The sequence below is a fragment of the Chiloscyllium plagiosum genome, chromosome 13 (assembly GCF_004010195.1).
Source record: "Chiloscyllium plagiosum isolate BGI_BamShark_2017 chromosome 13, ASM401019v2, whole genome shotgun sequence".
In the NCBI taxonomy this organism is placed as follows: domain Eukaryota; kingdom Metazoa; phylum Chordata; class Chondrichthyes; order Orectolobiformes; family Hemiscylliidae; genus Chiloscyllium; species Chiloscyllium plagiosum.
The window spans coordinates 63,003,697-63,014,240 of NC_057722.1; the positions used below are offsets into that span (position 1 = coordinate 63,003,697).

The window sequence follows — 10,544 nt, forward strand, 5'->3', positions numbered from 1 at the left end:
GTACTGCTTTGTTCACTTCCTGTGGGATTCCGTGGTCTGTTGAACAAAATCATGAGCTTGATCTATATTGTTAATCAGGAGGTGGAATCCTCTTCTTGAGGCCTGGGGCTAGCAACTTTCCCATTAATGGTAATCAGTTGGAATGTACCATCGGATTTATCTCCGTGCTGTGTATTAACCTGGTATTTGGATGGGGTAGAATCTCTGTCTTGCACACATACAGACACGCAGAGGCAGACACAGACACACGCAGAGGCAGACACAAACATATGCAGAGGCAGTCACACACACACACACTAACCTGTTCAGCTGGTAGCATGCTGCTCCACAGTTTACCATCAGGTAGTGTGTATCGAGAAACCTACATTAACAGTTGTCAACATGTTAGGCCTGAGTTTGTATCAATAAATGTATAACTCGTATATAACCAAACATTGGGGAAATCTTCAATCAGGGCTTCCTAAACTTTGGGTCACAACCCACCCCCCTGCAGTCAGCAGCCATAATTCTGAGGCTGTAATTTCCAAGATAACAAAGGTAGCAATGGAGCTCCATCTGAGTGCTAACAGATGCATGGTCCCTTTTTAAACCTTGGTTTCTTTTTGAAATAATAGGCATGGCCTAATTGGCTGAGCCTCGAAACCTGAATCCAGTCCTGAAAAAGTCAGTCTCATAGTAGGTGTATTCTACTTTAAAGCTCTGTAGACTGAACAGTCCCTTCCACTCTGTCTCACATGACTCCCACCCACTTTACTACCCCCCACCCAGTCCCTCACTATCACATGTTTACCTACCCAACTCTCACCACTGCCTTCTCGGACTGGGGCATGGCTATTTTCAAGTATAAAATAGGGGAAATGTCTGGGAGGTCACGTCTTAAAGAAAACTAGTAAATGCTGTAAGCATAGCACATGGGTAAGAAGGATTTGACTATATGAGAAAGTAAAGCTCCTTGACAACAGAAAGGGGCACAGAGTACATTTGGCCTCAAACAGGGTTGCATTGAATTGAATCTTCTGTCTTGTTAATTCCATACTAGGAACACTACTTATTGTCTCAAGGTGGCTGTACCCCTTCTGGTCATTCAGAAAGGACTGAATGATTGCAACAGCAGTAAGGAAATGATTTTCCCTGTGCAGTTCGCTCTCGGAGAAACAAAATACTTGAGCTGTCCAGACACTACTGAATTCTCCAAGTCTTCAACCAACTCAACAGTTGCCTGGTATACTTATAAGGCCCCTTTGGAGCACCACGCAAAGGATCAGTGTCAGGTATGGAACATTGTGGTGTATTGCAGTTCACCTCAGGGATTCCAGGTTATCGTGGTTACTTGTACTTTTATATGACACACAATGGAGTCTAGAGTTATAGATAGTGAGGGTAGAAGATCCAATCTGTATTCCACCATATGACTGTCCAGGAATCTCTCCCACTCATATTGCCTCCCATTATTTGTGTTGGAAAGATTTGTAGCTTGACTGTATTATGAATGTACATTCCTTGTCAACAACAAGAGAGCGTCTCCAACATGGAGACCATGGTTCGGAGGCAGGGGCACTACTCACTCCTCCACAAAACCTCCATGGATTTTACTATTGGTCAGTTAGTTAAAGTGGAGGTGATGGCCTAGTGGTATTATCACTGGACTTTTAATCCAGAAAACCAAGTCATGTTCCAGGCAGTCAGGTTTGAATCCCATCACGGCAAGGGTGCAATTTGAATTCAATAAATATCTGGAATTAAGAATCTAATGACTACTATAAATCCATTGCCAATTGTCAAAAATCCATCTGATTCATTAATGTTCTTTAGGAAGGAAGTCTAGCCTGCATGTGATTCCAGACCTACAACAAAGCGGTTGACTCTCAACTACCCTCTGGGTAATTAGGGATGGGTAATAAATGCTGCCAAGCTAGCAATGCCCTCATCCTGTTAAAGACTAAAGTTCTGATGGCTACTCTCCCTTTAACATAAGCAGTCAAGAGAACTGAGCTGTGATCATTCAAGCAATTGTCCTGCCCTTGCTATAAGTCATGGAAATGTGTTGCTGGAAAAGCGCAGCAGGTCAGGCAGCATCTAGGGAACAGGAGACAGGCAGCATCTAGGGAACAGGAGAATCGACGTTTCGGGCATTAGCCCTTCTTCAGGAATCCCGAGGCAGTGGGGAAGTGTTGACAAAGTCAATGGATGGAAGAAGGGCGGCAGTGGGGAAGTGTTGACAAAGTCAATGGATGGAAGAAGGGCTAATGCCCGAAACGTCGATTCTCCTGTTCCCTAGATGCTGCCTGACCTGCTGCGCTTTTCCAGCAACACATTTCCATCTCTGATCTGCAGACCTCACTTTCTCCTTGCTATAAGTCAGTCTTCAAAGCATTTTTAAAAATATAACTAAGTCTATTTACCTACTGAAAAATCCAAAAGGCCTTCAGTTTGGGGTTTGTGCTAGATCTGGTTGACAACTCCTTCAGGGTGATCATGAATTGATAAGGAATTGAAGACTAATTTCCAGGACACTTTCATCAGCAAGTTCTGGAGAAGAATAATTGAGGTTTTTTTTTTATATGTTCTCGTTTATTTTGTGCTCCATCTAAATAATTTTTCAGAAGTTAGTTATGAAAAGAGACTGGAGATGCGGGAGGAAAAGGACAGTTAGACTGAAGTGGGGTTTATAATGGTCTGTTTGCTTCTTAAATGCTTCTTGTGGAAAAGCGTAGCAATTCTGAGAATTGCCATGCCATAGCAGCAATGCAACATAGGACTTAGCAGCAGGAGGAGGCAAAACAACCATTGGTACAGTATGTACCTTCAGAAGTGGAAATAGATGATTGAACCAATGTCTGTCAGTTTTCCCTTTACAATGGCTCAGAGATTCCATTCCTGTCACTGTCACATCTCACCCTGGTTCCCTTATGTTGTAGACAACATGGATGCTGTAGAACATAGAACAATACAGAGCAGTACAGACCCTTTGGCCATCGATGTTGCGCCGATCCAAGCCCACCTAACCTACACTAGACCACTATCCTCCATTTGCCTATCCAATGCCCGTTTAAATGGCCAGAAAGAGGGAGAGTCCGCCACTGCTACTGGCAGGGCATTCCATGAACTCACGACTCGCTGAGTAAAGAATCTACCCCTAACATCTGTCCTATACCTACCACCCCTTAATTTAAAGCTATGCCCCCTCGTAATAGCTGACTCCATATGTCGAAAAAGGTTCTCATGGTCAACCCTATCTAAACCCCTAATCATCATGTACACCTCTATCAAGTCATGAGGACAGCAGATACGGCAGAGTCAGAGTTGAAAAGTGTGGGGTGCTTCACACAGCAGGTCAGGCAGCATCCAAGGAGCAGGAAAGTCGACATTTCAGGCATAAGCATTCCTGCTCCGTGGATGCTGCTTGACCTGCTGCATTTTTCCAGCGCCACACGCTTTGACTCTGGTAGGAATTTTATTCAAATGAAACGGCATCTATTAAAATCAAGACTGGAAAGCCCAGTGATGTATGTTTGAGGGTAACAGAAAATGGTTTTGAATCTAAAAACAACATGAGCTCTAGATAAATTCTCAATGCCTTTAGAATAAAAAAAGCTGCATTTAATAATTTCACATTTCCAGTTATTTCTGAAGGTTTGTTTTACCTCAAGACTGATTTTTTTTTCCTGTATAGAACTAAGAGGTTCTTAGGCTCTGCAGTAGATAGGGGAAACTTTCTTCTTCTTTCCACATTCTTAATTTTGAAGGAGGTGGCTGAGTGGAGCATTGGTTACCTTCCTCCCTGTGATCCAGATATTCCCAAATTCAGATCCCACCCCAAGGATGTGCTGACAAAGGAGGATGTGCAGCCACATCCTCCTTTATATCAACTTGTAAACCCTTCTAAGATACACCAACAGCAGACAGAAAGAGCAGGAGAGAATCTTGGTCAGCCATATAAAGGAAATTCCTGATGAAGGGCTTTTGCCCGAAACGTCGACTTTCTTGCTCCTTGGATGCTGCCCTACCTGCTGTGCTTTTCCAGCACCACTCTAATCTCGACTCTAATCTCCAGCATCTGCAGAACCCACTTCTGCCATACAAAGGAAGTATCTACAGGCGCCACGTATAGTGGTGTACTGGCGAGTTTTGAGAAGATTTGTACAGTGGTGTACTGTTTCATTGTTAACCCAGTTCTACATTGGATCCACAGAAAATTAAATCACAATCCATTTGGAATCTAATATTCACTGGAATTGTGACTCAGTATTCACATCGGCAACAATGTCCTGTTCCTGAGTGAATACTGACGAAAAGTATTCATTCAGTGTCTCCCCAATCTCTTCAGCCTCCACACGCAACTTCCCACTACTATCCTTGACTGGACCTATTCCTACCCTAGTCATTCTTTTATTCCTGACATACCTATAGTTAGCCTTTGAGTTTTTCCCTAATCCTACCAACTAAGTTATTTTCATGTCCCCTCCTTTCTGCTCTTAGCTCTCTCTTCAGATCCTTCCTGGCTACCTTATAACTCTCAATTGCCCCAATTGAACCTTCACGCCAAATCTTTACATAGGCTGCCCTCTTCCCTTTAACAAGGGATTCCAATTCCTTATTAAACCACGGCTCCCTCACCCGACCCTTTCCTCCCTGCCTGACAGGTACATACTTATCAAGGACACTCAATAGTTGCTCCTAGAACAAGCTCCACATATCATAGGCAGACCAGCATACAAGGAACTAGCACTGAGCACCATCAATGGTATCATCAAGACAATACCATTGGAAAGCCTGTTGGGGTGGCATGGTGGCTCAGGTATTAGCACTGCTGCTTTACAGCGCCAGGGTCCCAGGTTCGATTCCAGCCTTGGGCGACTGACTGTGTGGAGTTTGCACATTCTCCCGTGTCTGCGTGGGTTTCCTCCGGGTGCTCCGGTTTCCTCCCACATTCCAAAGATGTGCAGGTCAGGTGAATTGGCCATGCTAAATTGTCCATAGTGTTAGGTGCATTAGTCAAAGGGGGGTGGTTTACTCTTCAGAGGGTCAGTATGGACTTGTTGGGCCGAAGGGCCTGTTTCCACACTGTAGGAAATCTAATCTTACATTGAAAAGTGATCACGTCACTCTGTAAAGCTGATCATTGGCCAATATACTATTTGGCACAAACATTACAACACCGTGATCCAAACATGGTCACTTCATTGATCTGTTAAATGCAGAACTGCTTTATGGTAGACAAGTACAGACAAACGTCCCCAGTCAACATTCACCAATGCTTCCAGGAGTGCAAGATGCATCACTCTGAAAAACAGCCAAGGTGAAAGAAGCCCATGACTGTATTCAGGTCATGAATCACCCAATCTGCATATTGGACAAATGTTTGAATATATTATCCAACTGCTGGCAGCTGGAATCCAGCAGAAATTTTCAGCATATGCCGTCAACCATAATGGTTTCATATCTGAATACCGAATGGCATGACCGTATGATGAATCAGATTCATAATAAGAAACACATAGTAACAATAATGCAACTAGAATATAATCCAAGATGCAGCACAAAAATAAAAGTGACCTTAGCCAGCATTCTGAAAACCCAACAGCCTCCAGCAAATATCACAAAAGCTGGATAGATCAGCAAATAACAGATATGTTTCAGGAGCTTGTAAACGGTTGTATTGCTACCTGTCTAAAGTATATTCAGAAACAGGATTATTTTTGTTTGTTGTCATGTAAATGGCCTGATTCTTTAAGAGTAAACCTTTAGTCAGAATAAAAAAGGTATTTGTATGTACCTTTTAAGGGAGTGAGAGTTAGACACAGTCGATAACTACAATAGTATTTTCCCCAGTGACCACTCCAGTAGTGTATAGTATTTGCTACTTCCACCAGTATATGCTACTGGGTATATGTTCTGAGACATTTTACTGCAACCAATCCTCTTTTATCTTTGCTTTGCCTTAGGCCTATTTCGTGACTAGGACTAGAGGATTCACCATGTAGAGTTTTTATAGCAGAGACACTATTCTTTGATGACAAGAAAGTGTATTGCATGATAGCAATATGTACAATTATATTAGGTCAGGCACGTTTACTAGGACCTTGGGGAACTAGTACAGACACTCCTCCGAAAGCTACTGTAGAAGTTCCTATGTCCACCCAGAAACACTGCAACATTGGTAGAATGAGCTAATGTAGCAGGAATATTAATCCCTTCAGAGCTCTTAGCTCATACAGCAACTATACACCTCAACAAGGTATGATTTAGTCTTGTGACGTATCAAGTTATGTAAGTAGCTATGATAGAGATCAGGTGTAATGATTGATGATACTTTGACTTTAAGAAGAGTATTTTGACTTTTTTTTTTGAGAGGTTAAGACCAGAGGTGATGAGCGCTCTCTTCCAAGCCAATAAACAGCTTGTGAGGCCTGGGTTTTTTTTAAACTTTACCAATAGAAGCAGCATGAATGGGTGGAGTCAGGCTCTCATAGAACTGGGTTTTAGTTTACCATTCAATAGTTATCAGGGTTTGAAAACTGTTTGTGGACATTGATCTCTCACTTTGTTACAGCTAAAAGCTTGGGTTCTTTCTACTGCCAGAATCGTATGTGAGACTATCTGTCTTACTGAATTTGCCTTTGCCAAAGGTGTGTTTGTGGTGTGTTATTATATTGTGACAGTTGTTATTCAGTAGTTATATAATCTATTATTCTGTTAAGCTTTCTAATAGAGATAAAGTTAGACCAATTCTATTTTGTTTATTTGTATTTTAATGAGAGGTAAGAGTAAGTGTGTTTTGGTTAAAACCAAGGAGCATGCCCAACTGAATTATAACTGGAACACTTAGGGTCTAAGCTGTCTCCTTGATATATTTGAAGGGGTTTGGTCTGGTTCATAACATGATCAAGTGAATATTATCTGTATGTAGTCTTCAAACTAAGAATCCATGTTATTATTTCACCAATCGTCGTGTCTGATTGTTATGCTTACTTGTAAAGAGAGATGTAACTCATCTTTGAAAGTTGCTACAGGTTTAAATTTACTGCTGCATTAAGCATCTTGTGGAAAGGTTAGTTGGAATGTGTCCTTCAGGCTGAAGTGTTCGAACTTTAGGAAGGCTCCTGCACTGGTATAAACCTGATTGCTCTCTACTGCGTTTTAATGTTTAAATGGTTAAACCTTCAATCATCACTGGTTCCACAAATATGCTGCTGACACCCTGTTCTGACTCATCACTGCCTTTCTCAGCCAGCTCTGCTATCTGTAATTGTTACATGAATCATCAGTTTTCTCAAGGAGTAGAAATTTCCTGCTGCAAGATTAAAGCCCAATGTCTTCAGTGCCATCTATGAACCCTGTTTCTGAGACACTGACTCAGCCCCTCCTCTTGGCTGTTATTTGAGACTGATTCAATCCTATGCACTACATTTCTTTTTTCATTCACTGGATGAGGGTGTTGCTGGCTAGGTAGCACTTATTGCCATCCCTGATTGCCCAGATGGCAGTTAAGAGTCAACCACGTTGCTGTGGGTCTGGAATCACATGCAGCCCAGACCAGGTAAGGATGGCAGTTTCCTTCTTTAAAGCACATTAGTGAACTAAATGGCGTATTTCTTTTGACAATAAACAATGGATTCATGGTCATCATTAGTTTCTTAATTCCAGGTATTTATTGAATTTGCATTCTACCCTGCCGTGGCGGGATTTGAACTTGGGTCTCCAGAACGTTATTGAGACCTCTGGATTAACAGTCCAGCGATAATACCATGAGGCTATTGCCTCCCAGTTAATGTGCTTTTTCTTGAATGCAGCTTTGTGGGACCAAATTTCACTCCTATCCTCGACCATCTTATTCAGTTTATTTGGTATTGAGTACTTGGGGTATTCCTTTAAACAATGTTGCTCATAATTTTTTTTAAAATTAATTTTTGTGTGACATTTGGTGGTGAGGCCATTGTTTTGTTGGGCATCCCAGTTGCCTGTGTGAAGGTGGTCTTAAGTCACTGCAGTCTGTGAGATAAAGGTAAATCCACAGTGCAGTTGGGAAAGGAGTTCTCAGATTATAACCCAGTTACAGGGAAAGTGCAAAGAATTCTAATTTTAAATCAAGACCTGACCTGGGGGTGATGGTCCTTCTTTGTCCCTGCTGCTTTTGCCTCACCAAATTGGCGAGGTCCCTTTTCAAGATTGATGAATTTGGGTCATTCAAAATGACTGAATTTGTGACCAGTATGTGATTAGATGGTTTCAGTTTTGTATTTTGAAAGGGTCTAAGGGAAAACCAACTCAATGTTATTTGTTTTGGTTTCTTTCTCTCTTTTACACTTAGGGGTGTTGTAGAGTTGAGGAAGTGGTGGAGATTGTGACAGAGATTGAAGGTAAATTGGTATTCCACGTTGTACGAGAATACCACAGAGGAGAATACACGTGTATCGTAACAATGAAACAAAGAGAACAGCCTTACACTCTGACCAGAACAGTCAGCATCTCGATTTGTGGTAAGTCTTTTTGACCTAGAGCACAATTTGTCTCTTCATCCCAGAGCCTCCGGGTAATTGATAGGCTGACAATTCTTGTTTTAATTTGCGATTTTGTTTGCCCACAGCTAGCCAACAGGAATTGAAGGCACCGGTTTTAATTTTGCCAAAAGTCAATCAACAAGTTATAGTTGAACACGGTGAGTGCGATTTTGCCAATTTGTGTTTGGTTTTGCCAAATTTGGTAGTATGAGGAAATTTAAATAATGTATCTGTCAGTGAGTATGACCAAGTTGGTCAATGTAAGATCTTGTACGGAGATGACAAGTGATTGTAAGAAAGAATTCAGCAACTTACTCCACATCTCCTCCCAGTGGTCAGTGTCTGTTGACCTTGTAAATTACTAGGTTGAACTGTGGTCAGAAAAGCACAAGCATGACTGTGTCAAAAGAAAGCTCATGGCTGTGTGTGGTCCATACAGGACTTTTAATAACATTATCATCTTTTGATTAAAAAGTGCTGCAAGTAATTTTATTGAAATTATGACATGCTCAAATGTCACATTTTGGCCACAATATTGGCCTTCTCTTGCAAATAGAGATCACAGAATAAACATCTGAAAGTAGCGTTACCTTTGTTTCGTTGGGAGAGATTGGTATGTTTAGCAGATTATGATATGGCAAGTATTAAATGTGATTTTCAATTTCTGTCTAGGTCAGGAAGTAAATTTAACCTGTAGGATGTATTTCCATTGTATCCAAAATTCACCCACAACTCTCTGGTGGACTGTCGCTGGGCAACATGCAGAGGACCTAGCTCCAGCAATAAAATTATTTCAGAGGTACTTTTGAACCACCAGCTACCCTAAAGATGGCTTTCTACTTTTTAAAAATAATGAGGTCAAACTTCTGCAAGTTATATTGATGCAACCTGGGTGGAATTGGGCAAGGTCATGCCAGAGATTTGGGAATTTTTAAAATCCATGTTGCAACCGTATCCATTTGCTTTGATATTTATTCTGATTCAAAAGTCGGTTTGCCTAATCAGGCCTTGCCAACAAAAGACGGCACTGCCCAGGGTTTGACACAATTGGAAATAGAGTTTCCAGAAATTTGTGTATGTGTTTGGTGAGGCATATATTTTGGGATGCATTGATTTAAAATTGATCACTGCCCTTCAAAACTTGTATACTGATTTTTATTGTTTGAAGTTTTGCTCTGGAATGATTCTTCGATCTTTACATAAGTTCAGGCCAGAATTCCAGGTGACCTTTGAACAACATTTCTCTTCATCCAGGCATTCAACAAAGTTCCATCTGATAAACTGGTGAGCAAGGTTAGGTAACATGGAATCCAGGGTGGAATTGGCTTGAAGATAGAGACAGAGAGTGGTGATAGAGGGTTGTTTTTTCAGACTGGAGGTCTTGACCAATGGTGTGTTGTTATAATTGGCGCTGGGTCCACTGCTTTTTTTTGTCATTTATATACATGATTTGGATGTGAATATAGGAACAATGGCTAGTAAGTTTGCAAATGACACCAAAATTGGAGGTATAGTGGGCAGCGACGAAGGTTACCTCAGTACAATGGGATTTTGATCAGATGGGCCGCTGGACCAAGGAGTGGCAGATGGAATTTAATTTGGATAAATGTGAGATGTTGATTTTGGTAAGGCAAATTAGGACAGGACTTTTACAGTTAATGGTAGAGTCCTGGGCAGAGTTGCGGAACAAAAAAACCTTGGGGTTCAGGTTCATAGTTCCTTGAAGATGGTTTTACAGGTAGACAGGGTGTTGATGAAGCTTGTTGAAACTTTATTGCTGGAACAGCACAGCAGGTCAGGCAGCATCCAGGGAACAGGAGACTCGACGTTTCGGGCACAGGCCCTTCTTCAGGAATGAGCAGAGAGTGTTCAGCAGGAGAAGATAAAAGGTAGGGAGGAGGGACTTGGAGGAGGGGCGTTGGAAATGTGATAGGTGGAAAGAGGTCAAGGTGAGGGTGATAGGTCGGAGTAGGATGGAGGCGGAGAGGTCAACAGTCTCGGACTCCTCCCTCCCCTTCCTAGACCTTTCTGTTTCTATCTCAG

The 10,544-nt window shown here is 41.8% G+C and overlaps 1 protein-coding gene across 7 annotated transcripts in view; it reads left to right on the forward strand.

Annotated features, from left to right (window-relative positions):
• Positions 1 to 10,544, forward strand: part of LOC122556134 (interleukin-1 receptor accessory protein-like) — a 104,110-nt gene that overhangs the window by 18,349 nt on the left and 75,217 nt on the right. For all 7 annotated transcript variants that reach the window (XR_006313468.1, XM_043702617.1, XM_043702613.1 and 4 more), the window contains exons 4-7: positions 1,040 to 1,271; positions 8,312 to 8,480; positions 8,588 to 8,659; positions 9,174 to 9,300. Coding sequence is in view for 6 of the 7 variants with exons in the window: in XM_043702617.1 (XP_043558552.1) it covers positions 1,040 to 1,271; positions 8,312 to 8,480; positions 8,588 to 8,659; positions 9,174 to 9,300 (600 nt within the window). In the remaining variant the exon portion in view is untranslated. The remainder of the gene's footprint in view (positions 1 to 1,039; positions 1,272 to 8,311; positions 8,481 to 8,587; positions 8,660 to 9,173; positions 9,301 to 10,544) is intronic.